The 18,517-nt window shown below is 37.0% G+C and overlaps 1 protein-coding gene across 3 annotated transcripts in view; it reads right to left on the bottom strand.

Moving 5' to 3' along the window:
* LOC127792154 (nuclear-pore anchor) overlaps positions 1–18,517 on the bottom strand; it is a 119,334-nt gene that overhangs the window by 51,646 nt on the left and 49,171 nt on the right. For all 3 annotated transcript variants that reach the window (XM_052322548.1, XM_052322549.1, XM_052322550.1), the window contains exons 12-14: positions 15,905–15,953; positions 10,071–10,174; positions 9,928–9,996 (exon numbers count right to left, since the gene is read on the bottom strand). In XM_052322548.1, coding sequence (XP_052178508.1) covers positions 9,928–9,996; positions 10,071–10,174; positions 15,905–15,953 — 222 coding nt within the window. The remainder of the gene's footprint in view (positions 1–9,927; positions 9,997–10,070; positions 10,175–15,904; positions 15,954–18,517) is intronic.

Raw genomic sequence — 18,517 nt, 5'->3', positions numbered from 1 at the left:
GTGCAACCTTGAACCTTTAGATTAGCTCCCGGTGCAAACAGTATACCTTTTCTTAGTGTAGCCTTTAGATAATGAAGAATTCTTCTTATTGCCTGCATGTGTTCCTCATTGGGGCTATGCATGAATTGACTTACTAGGCTGACTCCAAATGCTATGTCTGGCCTAGTATGTGAGAGGTATATCAACTTACCCACCAATCTTTGGAATTTCCCTTTTATCTATTGCTTCTCTAGATTGATTTTCCAACAACTTAATGTTTGAATCTACTGAAATCTGTGCTCCTTTTCCTCCTAGCAGGCCAGTCCCAGCCAATAAGTGAAGTGTATACTAATGCTAAGATAGGAATATCCCTATTTAGGGGTAGGCTACCTCAATCCCTAAGAAGTACTTTAGTGTTCCAAGGTCCTTCACTTTGAATTCCTTAGCAAGCTTTTGTTTTAGGCCTTCCTGTTTAGCTTCATCATTACCTTTCACAACAATATCATCAACATAAACCAATAAAGTGGTTATCTTATTTCCTATATGTTTGATGAAGAGTGTGTGGTCCCCTCGGCTTCGATGATACCCCATAGTATTCATTACTGTAGAAAATCGCCCAAACTAGGCTCATGGGGACTACTTGAGTCCATATAATGCCTTCTTCAACCTGCACACTTGTCCTGCTTTGTTTTGTGAAAAACCTGGAGGTAATTCCACGAACAGCTCTTCCTTTAAATCCCCATGTAAAAATGCTTTTTTAACATCCAATTGTTGCAACTTCCACCCTAGATTAGCTGGTAATGATATGAGTACTCGAACAGTTGTCATCTTGGCTACTGGGACAAAGGTTTTAAGGTAATCAATCCCATAGGATTGAGTGTAGTCCTTGGCAACTAACCTTGCCTTATATCTTTCAAGGGTACTATCAGCTTTATACTTTAGATTGAAGATCCACCTGCAACCCACAGGTCTAACTCCCTTGGGTTGAGACACTAATTCCCATGTTTGGTTTTTGTGCAAAGCCCTCATCTCTTCTAACATGGCTTTTTTAAAGGGTACTATCAGCTTTATACTTTAGATTGAAGATCCACCTGCAACCCACAAGTCTAACTCCCTTGGGTTGAGACACTAATTCCCATGTTTGGTTTTTGTGCAAAGCCCTCATCTCTTCTAACATGGCTTCCTTCCAATTTAGATCCTTTAGTGCCTCCTCCACTAATTTGGGGAATAACAATAGAAACTGTTAACCTAGATCTCACCCTTTGTATGATCACTCAAACGAAATCTCTCTCTAATTCGCAAATGAACAGCAATCAGAAAACAATCAAGAACTGCACAACACACAAGAATTTACCCTGGTTCGGTCTCAATGAAAGACCTACATCTAGCTTGGCTTTCGCCCCTACTTTCTCCACTATCTTGAATATTAATGCAAGATTACAAGTGCACCCAAACTCAACTCTCACCTAGTCCATAAACCTGAAAGCTATATAGAGTTGTCACGAGAAAGATATTCACTTTTCCTCACTGCACAATCTCACCCCAAGACAGCTTGTTAACCCACAAAAGAAAGCATACATAAAGTCTTCCCCTCGGCCTCTATATATAAGCAAATAAAGGCGGGAGACTCTACCTGACTGACTGCCCAAAGAGCAGTTACAACAACCTCGGTCAGCCCTAGAAAAATAATAAAACTCTTTCTAGAAACATAACAGCAGAAATATTACATAAAATATCCCTCACATTACAAATCCTAATCTAGAACAAATGCTTTAACAGAAACTAATTTGGGGAATAACAATAGAATCTAGGGATGTTAAGAAGCTTTTGTGGGTAGGAGAAAGACGATGATAGGATAGGAAGGTCCAAATGAGTAAATTCTAGTTATGGCTAGTTTGTATTTGTTTCTCTCGATATGTGTTCTTCCATGCTTGAATCATGGGCTGCAATTGGTGTGGGTTGTGGACCATCACTAGGTTGTCTTCTCTTGTACACATAGGGGGATCCTTTGTACCTATCAGAAGAATGCAGCTGTTAGTTTGGTGGTTCAAGCTCCGTTGGATGATGTGAAGAGGCTGTTGATAGAGTGAACTGAGGAGAGAAAGGCTAGCATCACTTCGGGAGTTGATGGACAGCATTAGTAGTTGTTTCTCGAAGGGAGAACAGGCTGTCCAGATTGGTTTCAAATTGATTATCTACCCCCTTAGGTTGAGAGTCAAAGAAGGGTTGAGACTCAATGAAAGCTACATCTTTAGACACAAAGATTTTTCGTGTAGTAGTAGTCGTAACACTTATAGCCTTTTTGGGTTGGAGAATATCCGATGAACACACACCTTTTTGCTCTAGGGTCTACTTTGTCCCAATGAATCTTAGGTATGTGAACAAAGCATAGACATCCAAAAACTTTGAGAGGCAAAGGAGAATGCAACTTTAGGTCCGGGTAAAAATTGGTTAGACATTGGAATGGACTTCGATTATTAAGAACCTTGGATGGGACCCTATTAATTACATAAGCAGCTGTCAAAACAGCCTCCCCCCATAGATATTTAGGAACATTGTGATAATGAAGAAGGGCTCAAGTGACATTAAGGAGATGTCTCATTTTCCTTTCAGCCACTCCATTTTGTTGTGGAGTGTCTATGCATGAAGATTCATGGACTATCCCCGCATTTTGGAAAAAATGATGTAAGTGAGCATTGAAATAATCCTTTACATTATCTGTCCTAAATTTTTTAATTGAAGTTCCAAATTGTGTGTGGATCATTTTGCAAAAATAGGGCAAAACAGTCCCAATGCTAGCCTTATCTTTTAAAAGAAAAATCCAACACATTTGGGTGCAATCATCTATAAAAGAAACAAACCACTTAGCCCCTGAATAGTTTGGTATTTTTGAAGGACCCCAAACATCTGAATGAATTAAAGAAAATGGCTTTGATGAAAGTTTATTGCTAATGGAATAAAAAGATCTATGATGTTTTGCCATAACATACACATCACATTGAAAGTTGCTAGAATCAAGAGTTTCAAATAAAGTAGGGAACATTCCCTTCAATAGACTAAAAGGAGGATGACCTAGACGGAGATGGTGAAGCCAAATTGTAGCTTGATCAGATGCTGAATTTTGGGTTGAGTAGGCTGCCTACAAGTTGTCTTCTTTAGGCTAGGAACTCCTCCCTTGTAGGATGTACAACCCGTTTTGCTCTTTAGCCACACCAATCGTACTCCCCGTGTTCATGGCCTGAAATTTACACCCATATGGAGAGAAAACAACATTGCAATTGAAATCTTTTGTGAGTTGTTTTATGGAGATAAGGCTTAGGGTTAAATCTGGTACATAGACTACCTGATTTATTGATAAATATGGGCCAAAACTCACTTTGTCTTTTCCTTTAGTGGGAATAGAGGTCCCATTGGCAATAGTGATTCATTTGATTGTTTCAAAAGGCTCATAAGTCTCAAAAACATGGAAATTGGGTGTCATATGGTCAGTAGCTCCTGAATCCAAGATTCATGTGTTATTCCTATCAGTATTGGAGGCAAAAAAAGGAGTAAAATACACTCGTTTACCTTGTTGTGCAATAAAGCAGGATGCACCTCCATCTTGGATGGTCTTTAGGAACTCCTTTAACCTATTTATCTCCTCTTTATTGAGCTGGTTGAGATCTGCACCAGAACTGGTTATTTCTTCCTTTTCTGATTCTCTCTCTTGCTCCTTGTTTGAAAGATAGCTTTGTGGATTACCTTGCGTCCTCATATTCCTGAAACCCACCAATTCGATTGAGAACTGCCTGCTTCCCATGTAACTCGAAGCACGTCTCTCTGGTGTGCCAGGGCTTGTTGCAGTAAGTGCACCATTGTCCTTCATGTCCAGAAGCCTTGGTTCAGGCTGCTAGTGGTTTCCATGTTTTTCCTCCTACTCCTTCCTTAGTATTGGATAGGAGTGCTGACCCTTCCATGTTAGATCCACTAAGCATAGCACCTCTCCTATTTTCTTCACTCCTCACAATAGCAAACACCTCATTTAAATTAGGCAGATTATCTTTACCAAGAACTTATATATGAACTTGATCAAACTTGGGGTTTAGGCCTGCTAGGAACTCCACTGTCTATTCTTTGTCAAGGATTTAGTTGAGGGTGGCAGTGTCTTCTTTGCATACCATCTTAATAGCTTGATATTGGTCACGCTCTAACCATAGGTCTCTCATCAAATTGTAATACTCTGTGACAAACAATTGGCCTTGTTTTGTAGCATTAATTTTTGTTTTAACATCAAAGATCACTGAGGCATCTTTGACCTTTGAGTAAGTTTGTTGACTAGTCTCCCAAATCTCTCGAGTAGTGCTGAGGAACATAAAGTTAGATTTCAGGTTGCATCGCACTCCACAATCATGACATGATGCATGAATCTTTGACATCCCAAGCGTTAAAAGATGGGATTTTCTTCTGCTGGGGAATTGTCGGTGAGATGACTGCCTTTCCTTCATCCTTTAAGTAGAGTCTTGATCAATTGTGACCATTGAAGGAAATCCCGGCCATCCAATCGATAGGACTGATGAATTGCTGGTAAGTCACCAGGAAAGAAGGATTGATCCACTGAAATTCCTTCCCCAGTGCTGATGGTTGGAGTTGAGGAGCGACAGACCGAGGTTTCTGACATGGCTACCGAGGAGAAACGACACAAAGGAGGCTACAAGAGATTCTGATCCAATTGATATAATGGTTTGGTAGTAATAGGAACAGGGAATAACAATTGTGGCGAAAGAGACAATTAGCAATGTGGGAGGAACCGTGTCCAATGAAGGCACGTTGAACACAAGAATTTAGACACCAGGGATGGGCTAAATACATGTTGGAGGTCCAATCTGGAGCAACTGGAAGCGAAAGTGTGGCGAACGCGCCAGTGTATGAGGTCGAAGGTGAGCTAGACAACAGCGTGTGGGGGCGCATGAGGGCTCCGTTGGCAACGAGTTTTCGGTGGTCGGCTGATTTGATGATAGCAAACCCAATGGTAGTGGCGGTGCAGGTAAACGGTGGTCGGACAGTGGTGTTCCGACTTGAACAGAAGCGGTGATGAGAGAGAGAGAAAAAAAATGTTTTTAGAGTTCTTCTCATTGGTGCAATGAAGGCACTCAAACAGAGCAATGAAGGCCCTAGGGTTTACTGTATCAGCCTATTAATGAGCTCTGATACGTAGAAAAAGGAGAAAGGAAGCGGTATTCCTATATGATTTTATTGATATGAGCAAAAATATTTATACAAGAGATACCCTAAGAATTCTCCTAGATTACATCCCTATTATCTAAATTTCCTTATATCCAGGACTAGATTACAACACTATTTAAACGTACAACAAAGAGATAAAAGTGATCAAACAAAAAGATAAAAGAAAAGATAAAAAAGATAAATAAAACACTAAACTCTAATTATTTAATTATCTCCAAGTCTCCTTGTCTTAAAAGGCTCCTTGGCTTGAAAGACTTCTTTATTCTTATCCATATTCTTCAACAGGTTTAAAAGTTAATCAAGGACTATATGAGGAATTAGTGGGGATTACTATAGATTAAACCTTAAAGAATAAGATAGGCAACGTGAAGATTGTCATGAACCTAGGGTTCATAACAAATTTAAGAAATAATTGTGGAGAAATTGAATTGGAGAAGAAATCAGAATTGAAAGAGAACTGAGAACTGAATGTTTGGAAAGGGAAATGGGGCAGAAATTGGGAGAAGAAATCAGTAGAAAGGGAGAGAGTAATAGAGAGAAACGAAAGGGAGATTTAGAGAGAAATGTGAAGAGGAAAATCAGAGATTCAATTATCAATTTTCAGCATGCCTTCTCCCATGGAATGGGATGAATACATATAGATGTTGTTTGGCGTGGGTGTGGATGCAGCAGATCATCCCCCCCTCCGGCAGTTACAACAAACTATTTTGTCCTTTTCCTAAGACCTCACATGTGGCTTTTCTAATTCTAACAGAATTGATAGCTGGAATATAGGTGCAACAATTAAAGTAAAAGAAATACAACATAGCTATTCTAATTAACTCTTGGGTTGTAACAATTCCCTCTCCTTGAAAAGTTTCTTGTCCCCAAGAAACTTATTACGTTGAGCCGTTCATATTCATCCAATTCCAGCTTTCTCTATCAATTTAATGCTTCTTTCCTTCTTTATCCTTCTAGACTTTTTCCTCTTTTCTTTTGTCTCAACCGTAACAACATCATGACTTACTAACACATCGTCTTCAACCATCTGTTCATCAGTCAATGCAATAGACCAGCATCCGAATTTTCCAACTGGAGGAGGAACCCTTAGTTTTTTTCCAGCTACAACCCCTTTGGCAAAACCTACAACTTCTTCAACTACCTCCCTTAGCCTTCCTACCAAAACCCGCACTGGGGATTGTCTAATACCTATCTTAACCCCAGCCAAGGATGATTCAACCTTCTTTGGATCCAAAGACAAAGGAGCAATATACTTAGGGCCTTCTTTAATTGCATGTGGTCCATCACAATCTTGACCCAGCCTAGGATAAATGTTGCAAGTATTCCCACTCTTAGCTTCCGATAGGTCCAGAATCAGAGGGAGAATTCCAGTTCCAATATCTGTATAAATTGTTGGTCCTTCAATCAGATTTTCCTGACCCAGTGCTATTCCATTTCCCACAAACTTCTGATCTGGAACACTATCAAATCCTTCTGCCCATGCACTAGCCACCTGGGGTAACGAGTTGGCTTTGGCTTCCTCTATCACTTCATCAATTGCTTCCCTATTATTTCCTTGCAGCCTTTCAATAGATGCATCTTGGGGTATTATTTTTTCTTCTAACTTCTCAATCACTGCAACTGAATCCCCTTCCTGCCATCTTGACTTCTCTTTTGGTTGGTCCATTTTGAGACATTCCTCCTTATTAAAACTTCCGTGATAATCATCGAAGTATTCAATAGGAAAGTTGCAATGATACTTCTTGATTAGTATCATTGCAAACTCCTGTACTTTCTTGCGGAACATACGGCCAAATTCCTCGCACTCTTCATGAATCCCACTGCTTGTTCATTTGTCCTTGTTGCTACCAACTGAATATGCAGCCTCCTTTGGCTGCCATTGAGGCCCCATTTCAGCTGAAAATGAAACATTCTTCTGCTGCAATCGAAGCTCCCACGCATTGCTCCCCTTACCTGATTTTTCACAATCAGCATACTTTAAAGACCACATACTGCTCTTTTTCAAACAAGTTAACCCAAAATTTAAAGCCAAAATTAACCTTTGTTTCCCTTTGCTCACAGTCTAGAATTTCGATTGGAATCCACGGCCTAAAATTACTACACCATTATGATCTATCTTAATGAAGTCGGATCGGAATTACCACAAAGGAGCGTTGGAATTCATAGCCAAGAATCACCCATCCAAATTCGCCTTCAAAATTCCATTCCCAGCTGCTCCAAACTTTGTTCAGCTTCTCCACTTGCAACTGATTCTTAATCAACAGCCTTCCTTGCTCACTGAAGGCACTGTCGGAACAAATTAACCTAGTCGCCCCTACAAAAATTAATGGCAGTTCTTCTCAACCCAATCACCATCCAAGGCTCCCAGCCCAATTGCGCTCGCCTCTGATTCCAAAATCACCAGAACTCACTGTTAGTTCAATAGCTACACCCACTCCCGAGTCCAAATCCCAACACTCGTTGTATCAAGACACCCCCGAGTCCAACCCACTGCATCACAACACTCCGACATCCAAATCGAACCTCCTGGCCGTTCGCGTCACCCACTCCAGTTGTCCAACCAACCCACCCCACTGTTGTCGCTCCCTAAGCTTGTCTGGATGGCCGATGTCGGCTCCGTTACTGTCCTTCAAAGTCGCCTCTGAAGTGAGTCTCGTCCTCACCTTAAGCAACCTGACTCCCCTCTGACACTGCTACTTGAATTCCCCAGTCGATGCGCAAATGACATGCCCGAGTTTCCGAGAACGCATTTGACGGACTCCCTCACCAATTGCGAGCATTCTGTTCACAACGCTTCGCCTCACCCAGAATCGCTTATCACCGTTTGGGTCAGACTTGCTTGCTCGTTCCGAATTCTGCTACTAGATCTACTTTGCCTATCACTAAACGTACCTCACTTGGACCACAGGAATTGGATTAGCTGGATTTACTTCTGTCGCCTTCTCGAACAACGACTGCAGCCACTGAAGTCCACAGATTTTGTTGCGATTAAGTAAGTTCACCGAAATCCACGAATCACTGCTCAATCAATTTCAACGAGAGTCGTCGGAATCAATTTATCAAAAATTGCATGAACCACAGCCGAAGAGCGACTGCTCTGATACCAATTTGTCATGAACCTAGGGTTCATAACAAGTTTAAGAAGTAATTGGGGAGGAATTGAATTGGAGAAGAAATCAGAATTGAAAGAGAACTGAGAACAAAATGTTTGGAGAGGGAAATAGGGCAGAAATGGGGGGAAGAAATCAGTAGAAAGGGATAGAGTAATAGAGAGAAACGAAAGGGAGATTTAGAGAGAAATGTAGAGAGGAAAATCAGATATTCAATTATCAATTTTCAGCATGCCTTCTCCCATGGAATGGGATGAATACATATAGGTGCTGCTTGGCGTGGGTGTGGATGCACCAGATCATCCCCCCCTCCAGCAGTTACAACAAATTATTTTTTCCTTTTCCTAAGGCCTCACATGTGGCCTTTCTAATTCTAACAGAATTGATAACTGGAATATAAGTGCAACAATTAAAGTAAAAGAAATACAGCATAGCTATTCTAATTAACTCTTGGGTTGTGACAAAGATGTTGCAAGGATGATATTGCAATAATATTCTGAATGTCCTAAGCTAACATGCATCACAAGTGGGAGGAAAAAACATGAAGATAACATTTGGGAGAACTGAGAATGGATGTTACAAGAAATGTGACTTCAATAGTCAAATGAGCAAAAAAGTGAGAGGATATATGTCCATGTAGTTAATGGCCTTGAGGGAAAAAAAAACTAAGAAAATATGTAGGTTATGCTTTGCTTAGACTTGAAAATCAAGTCATTTCAAGAAAATATCAATTCAAATATCTCAAATCAGTAGTTCAAAAAAATAGGAAGATTATTACTAAGAGTATTACTTGTAGAATCAAGGAAAAATAGTCAAAATTGATATGACTTCTAGAATTTTACATGTTTGAAACATTTCTTTAAAGCTTATAAGTCTTACCAGATAGTTTGAATACCAACTTTGTTGAATGGCACAAAATGTTTAAAGTACTAATATGTGCAAACTGGGAGTATAGTTAAGTTGAGGATGTTACACTTAACTTGAGGCCAAATGAAAACATGATAGTCCAAGTAAAACAAAACAACAAAAGGACAACAAGATGCATCTTCTGTAATAAAGTTGGAGTAGAAATATTAACACAAGATGTACATAGCAAGTTTAAAATGATTTAGGCATATGAGAAGAATACAAATAAATGGATCTATGATTTGGGCATATGAGAAGAAATGAATTGAAAGGAAAAAAAAATTGTAACAGGAGGTAGAAAAATATCAAAAAAGACATGATGAGAAGTTCTTAGAAGTGACATAAGATTAATGGCCTTCATAAGATATGGCTATAGATAGAGATGATGCCAAACTAGAATTCATGTAGCCAATGCCATTTAGGGAGATTAAGGCTTAGCAGTGTTGTTATTGTTGCAGTAGTCCTCCATTACGTAATCAACACCAAAAATTCAATGTCACATAAAAATAGTACCTCTTTGAATGCAAAATAAACTCATGCATACAAAGACACATGAAAAACTGAAGAATCAATTATTAAAACTAAAACAAAAATTGGTAAAGTAAAATAACCAAACTGTAGCTGGTGCTCAATTATTTCCAAATTACCTAACACATTGGTAAAGTAAAATAACCAAGCAGTAGCTGGTGCTCAATTATTTCCAAATTACCTGTTTTTGGAGATCAGTGATCTCCTTCTGTGCTAGGGAGCAGTCCCTTTCACGCCTCCTCAAATCAGCCTGAGAAACAAAAACATAAACACCAACACAAAATAAAGAACAAAACCTGTTGCCATAGTGACAGTATTACAAACCTTTAATTCCTGGATGGTCCTCTCTAAATGAATTTGCTCAGAAAGAGATTGCTGCAGCTTTTGGTTTACTGCAGAGTATGCTTCAACCAATTTCTCATGTTCCACTATATAAGCAGCAATAATGTCATTGAAACATCAAAATTACACTAATGAGAAATAAATCCAAAGAGACACTTCAAACAGATTATTTTAATCATACTGATTTAGTGAAATGCATTAACCATATTGCTTAGGCTTCATTGACAATTTCATCTAAAACATACATAACTACCATAGCTTATATGAGATCTATACAAACTCTGTCAGGTATGACATATAAGCGCTGTACAGTTGTGGAAAATTGCCCCAGTTTTCCAAAAAAAAATTACTCTACAAAAATAGAAAACTAGAAAACTTGTTCAAACACAAAAAAAATTTCAAATGAAAAATGGAGATTTGGAAAATGCAGTTTTTCAAAATTTAACTAAACTTGGAAAACTACTAAAATGAGTTTTCTAAGTTTTCTTTGTTAATTTGGAGATACAGAAAATGTGGTTTTCCAAAAATTTCCCACAAAAATCATCTTCATCTCATTTTTTAACATGAGTTACATAAAAAAAATAAAAATATCTCTCTTTTTTGAATATATTTTCTATTTTTTTATATTCAAAATTGATTTCTGTATTTCTAACATTTGAACATGTTCTCTGAGTTTTCTATAAAAAATGAAAATTAAAGATTTTATAAAAAAAAATTGGAGATAGAAAACTGGAAATCATTTTCAACAACTAAACAGCCCTAATGGAAGGAAAAAAAATATAAATATCAAACTAAATTGTGTCAGTCTCCTGTCAACAAGCATAATTTTTAATGTTCAAATTTTGTCAGTGGATGAAGCAAAAATAACAGGACCTCAAAATGAGTTTAGCATTCAAAGTCCTTAGCAATGACAACTTAATACGTGATGACTTTAATTTTGTACATCTTAGAGATAAAAGAAAATCTTCAAATAATGTAATTATAGCTCATATACAATGCAGAAGGGAATCTTAGTATTCTTTGTCTAGGTCCTACATCCATTCCTCTTTTCTCCAATTCACTTCTGAGCCTTTACAATTTCATGACAAAAATTTAGATAACTCATACGCTAAACATAGCAATCCTATGCGCAAGTACTAACCATTTTAAAAGCATGGATACAATCAAGGGCTGTGGGCTACCTGATATGCCAAATTCCAGAACTGGGCCTCTATCATGGTATGAACACAGTACCAATATTTCTACTAAAATGTGCATGTGCATGCAGGTGTGAAAAAAATTTGGGTTTAACCAAAATAACCGAACCAAAACGACCAAAATTGCCGGTTCAATTCAGTTCAAGCTAAGAGTCGGTTTGGTTAGGTTTTTGAATTGAAAAAAAAAACGAAATAACCGAACCGACTGAAATGTTATTTTTACTCAAAGTAATAGAAACTTTTTAATCGAGTAATATCTTTTTTACTCAAGTAATTTCATTTTTACTCAAGTAACATTTATGGATTAAAATCCACTCACAAAGGTTAATCAAGTAAAAGTTGTTCTTAATCAAGTAATATTATTTTTACTCGAGTAATATTTATATTTACTTGAGTAACAAATGTTTTTAATTAAGTAATGTTTCTAGACTAAAATCTACTCACAAAAGCTAATTGAGTAAAAGTTGTTTTTAATCGAGTAATATTTTTGTTACTCACTTATTTTTACACGAGTGCCTTATTTTCGATTTTTTTAGCTTTTTCGGTCGGTTTGATTTTTTTTATACTTGTTCGGTTTTTCCGATCAATTCGATGTTTTCGTATTTGTTCAATTTTTTTGGTTTTCTTATTTGTCCAATCAGTTCAGTTTGGTTCAATTACCAATCCGACTGAATGCTCACCCTTAAATTGAAAATAAATAGTCACATTTCCACTATAAACACATGTATGAAACAAGTAAGAACTCAGTTTTCTCCCCCCCCCCCCCCCCCTTTTTTTTGGCTAGTCCAAAAGTCATTTGTTTCTACATTACACCATCTACATTTATTATTAAATCATAATGTAACAAATAATTACCTTACAAATTTCTCAACTATGCATAAAATGGATTCAAAATAAGCCAACAAGCTAACAGCATATATGGATAAACAATAACAACAACATATCCAGCCTTTTATCCCACTATGTAGGGTCGGCTACATTAATTCTAAACTTCCATGTATTTCTGTCTTTTGTCATATCTTCATTTAAACCCATACACTTCATATCAAACTTTAATGTCTCTCCCAAAATCTTCTTGGATCTGCATCTATCTCTTTTTTTGGCTAATTGTTCTATTTCATCAACTCTCCTCATAGGAGCGTCTCTTGGTCTTCTTCTCACATGACCAAACCATCTTAGTCTAGTCTCTCTCATCTTCTCCTCGATTGGAACTACCCCTACCTTATTACGAATAACCTCATTTCTAATTTTATCTTTTCTTGTATAGCCGCACATTCATCTTAACATCCTCATCTCCGTTACGTTCGTCTTTTTCTCATGCTGGTATTTGACTGCCCAACATTCTCTTATAATTGTCCTATAGAATTTTCTTTTCAATTTTAATAGGATTTGACCATCACATAACACCCCCGATGCAGTTCTCCATTTTAGCCAATCTGCCTTAATTCTATCTGTGACATCCTCGTGAATTTTTTCATCTTTTTGAATTATTTATCCCAAATATCGAAAATGGTCTTTTCTTTGTATGATTTGGTCTTCCAATTTTATTACAATATCCTCCACTCTTGCATTCTTACTAAATTTACATTCCATATATTCTGTTTTCCTTCTACTTAATTTAAATCCCTTAGATTCTAAATTGTTTCTCCACAACTCAAGCTTAGTGTTCACTCCCTCTTTTGTTTCATCCACCAACACTATGTCATCTGCAAATAGCATACACCTTGGCACCTATGTCTGAATGTGTTTAGTGAGTTCATCCAATACACTTCACGAGATGCTTCTAATATGCAAAACAACAAGAATCAAATTTTCCCATAATGTTGGGTTGCACTACATGGATTTTAGCTAATCAATCATGAGATGCTTCTATCACGCATTTTTATAAATTTCATGGTGGACAGATACACTTGCTCATAGATCAAACACATCACTATTGTGAAGAAAGCTTCATATTCAATTAATAATATAAATTATATATATTGATAAATATTAATTTATCTACTCGTGGACATTTTAATCTAAGGAATTTTAATGACCCAACATCATGATTTGTATATGAACACATGAAAAGGAGGAATTAGAAACTTACATTCACAATTCTTTTATATTCCATACAATGTAATGTAGAAGATCTTATGCTCTCTTGTTACTGTACAAAAGTATTTTATATATACATTATCTTCACAAGCCTTAATCGCACTAAGTGGGCTCAAATACATTAACTTTGCATCTCCAATCATCATTATCCATGGCCATATCTTCTGTTAGGCCATTTTATCCCATACCATATGGTAAAGATTTTCCCCAAGTTTTTTTTAGTCTTCCTCAACCTTTTCTTACATACTTCTTCAAACCATCTTGATCACATCTCCACGCATTATCTTCGATAGCCACTACTCCAACCTTACAACAAAGAATCTCATTTCAAATTTTGTCTTTTTTTGTATGGCCATGCATCCACCAAAGAATCTTGATCTTAGTTAGCCCGTGTTTTGCATATTGGTCTTTAAACCCTCTTAAAAGCAATGCACATGAGGAACTTTCAGAATAGGAGGATCTTGTATCTATAGGGTGTGATTATAATCTAGTGGAGAAGCTCTCCAAGATCAGTTAGGATACCCCATGATTTACAAGATGGATTGGTCAAATGAGGCCTCTCCTATATATCACACTTCAACTTATATTGAAGATCGAGATTCATTGCATGCAATGGCCTAGATCGAATTCCAGAATATTCTACATCCAATATCTAAGATATTAAAAATGGCACATCCCAAAACCCTGTAGGACCATCTAGAACTGCTAGAGCCTTCTAGAAAGTGTAACGCTCTCTTCAAAGGACTGGAGAATTCCAGAAGCTTCCAACAACCTCCAGCCTTTTTTCCTTCACTTGTCGCCAATCATCTGTCTGTGCAATCCTTGACATAGCACAGGCTTTGAGTTGAACCTATAATAAGCCTAGCCATCAATTGAGAAGAATAACATTCTTTTCAAACCACCACCTGCCTTTCCTCCTCTAGGCAGCAACTTATGAAAAGATAATAAATATAAACATTTTGTTTGTGTTTTAATTTCTAAAACTGTTGTGTACCACTCAAGATCACTCATTCTAATTCTTAACATGATCATTCGCATGGGCAGAATTTTGCTGCTTAAGGCAGCACTTCTAAACAACCAAAACAAAATTATTATTTCAATTATATGCCCAATTAGTTTAAATAGATACCAATTTCCTTGTTAGGCAAATGGAGCTAAGACCAGCTCATGAGGAATTTTCTAGAAAATCTTGGCAAAGCGGAGATCTGGGATCATTGAACAACAGGTTGAAGTTTGGAGCTTATCAAGGATTTGTTCAAGTGGCAAATAAGATTGTGAAAAAGAAGTGTATCACTCGATCATGTGTTTGAACAATGATGGAAAAGCTCTCTACTATGGCCCAATAACAGGTACATTTAACAGCAATACTTGCAAAGTAATCAAGCAGATACTCTAAGTTGCATACATGGTCAAGCATTTCACTCTTGATCAGGTTGTCTTCGCATAAGCATCTCTCTGATGACATGACAAGGCAGGGTCCTTCAAGAAAGGGAGGGAAGAACACCTTGATAAACATGTAATTTTATCCAGCAATCATGAATTCCTAGAGCTCATGTGGAATTATGAGAACAGCCGTGAGGGTTCTTTGTTATGTGTCAAACTAGGTTGTATAAGATTTCTTCAAGAGGCTCTAGGAGAACATCATAAAAAATAATGAAAGGCAAAGAGGAGAATAATTTTGCATGGAAGTGTCCGAATTTGTTATGTGTCAAATTAGGTTGTATAAGATTTCCTCAAGAGGCTCTCGGAGAACATCATAAAAAATAATGAAAGGCAAAGAGGAGAATCATCTTGCATGGAAGTATCTTTGGACAAATCTTTAGGTACTGAATATGTGGCTCAACTTGGTAAGGCAACATCATCAAAGAGGAAGTCAACATAGTATTTAGTTGAGTTTGTTCATAGACAATTAGTATGATGACTTGAAGTGACTCTACATAAAATAGGGTATACCACTCAACCAATGAGCCTAATCACATTTGGGCAGGTGGCGAGAGGGAAAGCATATTGCAAAGTGCATTCCTTCACACGTCACCTTATAAGCTTGACAAGTTAACCACACTCATGAGAATAATCAGTAGCATTAAGGTAAGGTGGATGTTGAACGTGCATACATAAGTATACATCTTTTAGATGAAGCATCTTTTTATGCCCAGACATCATGTTTCTTCCCATGCAAGCAATTTTACCCAAATTTCACAAAAACTAAAAAAAATATTATAGATGCCAACTTCCAAGGCAAATCAGCCTTCTAAGTTTAGTGGAATATGAAGAGAAATACATTTCTTATCTTGAACCTTTTTCTTATTGGATCATGAAACAAAATTCACATGGGAAAGAAAAGTAAAATTGAAATTGAAGTACTTTACATTTGTCAATAGCAAACAGGTAACAACATTGGAGAGGGTAAAGAATAGCACTATCAAGTATAAAAAAACTTCACACTAGGACAAGGCGATAAGAGATTAAAGTTCTAAACAAGAAAAGGAAAAGTATAATAAATTCACAATTAGCATATACCTCGCTCATCCAAAATGACACTAGCCTTCTCCTCAATTTCGTACAAGACCTACAAAAATTATAAGAAGATAAGCCTATAGTTGAAGGGGGAAAAACATCCCCCCCCCCCCCCCCCAAAAAAAAAAAAATAAATAAATAATAAAAATAAAGAAAATAACACACAAAGACCATTTGGTAGTTAGACATTAGAAAAATCAAAACATAGTCTTCAAGGATGGAATCATGGAAAATAAAAGGTCCCCGGATAATTCAGTTAGATTAACCTAGTCCAAGTAACCAACACGTCAGAAATTATTAGCATTCAATCTAAAGCAACAACAGGAAGATACGAGAATAAGCTTAAACAAAAACATGTAGGAACTCTGCAATAAGCTTAAACAGGAATATATACTGCATCAACATTACTAATCTCATAGTATGACATTAAAATTTTTCAGTGTCAGATTCACTTGATCTTTTGCTAGAGAATTAACTTATTGCTGAAATAAGCATGAACTTTACATATTGTATCTATCTCAATTCTTTAGTGAAATCTGGTCATAAAATGCAAAATACATTGTGAGAATCATGTGTACTGGTCCATCTGCCCTACATTCACTATGGGCATACAAGCATTAGCTCAAGTTTATAATTATTATTTTTTTTTTATCATCATCTCAATCGCACCTTATCTTAACCAAATTAAGGATCAATGGCACAACATGCATAATGCCAATTGACTTCTAAAAGTCACATTGACAATACGAATCCATGTAAACAAATAATGTGGCAAAATTTTATGCCAAATGCCCTTCTTAATGCAACCCTCTAGCAAGGGAAAGATGACATAAAGTTTCAACACCATCTTCATATGGAAAAGTTTCACAAGATGGCAATGAATGTAATTGATACAGTTGTGTTCTATCACATAGTCAATATTGTGAAACACTATCAAGTTTTAATTTTTATATATGTATATATAAGACATAACTATATATCCGATTCCAACTGAGAGTACAATGGATTAGATGCCTCAAATACAATGTCTAGATGGAGAATTACTATAGCAAGCAAGTTCACCTCTCTAACTAGTTGTGAGGGCTACCTCCTAGGAGCGATATTCATAAGAGTTACACCTGTTCCACCAGGCTACCACTTTGGTGGTCAAAGTTTTCTGTTAGTTCATTTATGATAATCACTGTAGTCCACAACGGCAAACCTAAAACCCATCTAACAGCTATACCAAGTAAGTTTCTATTCATCACAAAACAATAAAGGCAATAACCATGTTCAGTTCTAGGTGTCTCTTATTTAAGCTTGCTAATTAAACTTTCAATCCTTACTTTCATTTTCTTATTCTTGATGTCTTCCCCCATTTGATATCATTGTCATTGTGCTGACCACAAGACAAGATAACAAGAGTGTGGTTGTAGGGAGTGTAATAGCCACATGGCAACCCCAATAGACTTCACAACCCATTGCAATATGGGTCAATTTTGACCACAAATTAAGATGTTTGTCCCAAATCATGATCCTGCCTTTGGTTGCACAACACTGGCTTCTATAGTTAGCCCTCTAACACCCACAAAGTAGAACAGAATCACTTCTTTCCCTGACAATCTTGCTCTGGTTGGGGTGCAACCTCCAACCATTCAAATGCACCATTTTGGTAAGAGTGAAGCTTATGGCTTCACCAATTCCAAGCCAACCAAAGGTTGTCTCATTTTTAAGTGCCCCATGCTCTAAAATAGCCTTATGTTCCATCTATCAGCCAAGGGGATGGTACCACTTATTTTTTATCCACTCCCACTTCAGCTCAAGCAAGCATTACAAGAAAGATTTTCTATCTAGTTGGCTTCCTTTGAACCATAGAAATTTCAACTATTACTCCTAACCTAAAATCATAAGCCTAGACCAGTGTTATTAAAGGCCCAAGGCACAAAAGGGTGTTAGAGCCTAAGGCGAAAGGCAACGCACGCCTGATGGAACTAGGCGCATGCTAACTAAATATATATATATATCCTAGTTGAAGAATAAGCTATAAAATAGGTCTTAACTCCTAATAATATATTGACAAACATATCACAGAAATTAAAAAATGCAACATATACTAATGAAAAGAACAATAAAAATGACAAAAGATCCAATCTAAAAGTCTTTAAGTCAACTTAAATTAAAACATAAAACAATTTATAGGTCTTAAATCTTAATCAAGATTAATTAATTATGCATTTTAAATAATCTCAAAATCATCCTCATCATCAAGATCAAACATTTCCATATTTTCATCATTAAAAGCATCATCTCTAATATGTTCTTCCACATCATCTCCCTCTTGTTCAAATTCAGTTGGAGCATTTAAAGTATTAGGCCTTTTACTCATTGTCAAAATTGTAGTTGAAGCAATAAATTTAAACCCTATACAGTAAAAAATTAAACAAATCAATAAACAGTCAAACAAAAACCTATAAAATAGTTAAAAAAAGGCCCAAGTGCGCCTAGGCCCAAGGCGCCTTGGTGGTCTGCGCCCGCCTAGAAGCATTCCAGGCGTCCAAGGTGCACCTTGTGCCTAGGCATGCCTTTAATAACACTAGCTTAGGCTCACTCCAATATTAGCCACTCCAGCTCTTCTCT

This window comes from Diospyros lotus, chromosome 15 (genome assembly GCF_014633365.1).
Source record: "Diospyros lotus cultivar Yz01 chromosome 15, ASM1463336v1, whole genome shotgun sequence".
NCBI classification, from domain to species: domain Eukaryota; kingdom Viridiplantae; phylum Streptophyta; class Magnoliopsida; order Ericales; family Ebenaceae; genus Diospyros; species Diospyros lotus.
The sequence above is the reverse complement of the archived record's forward strand: the minus strand, read 5'-3'. Positions and strand labels throughout refer to the sequence as shown.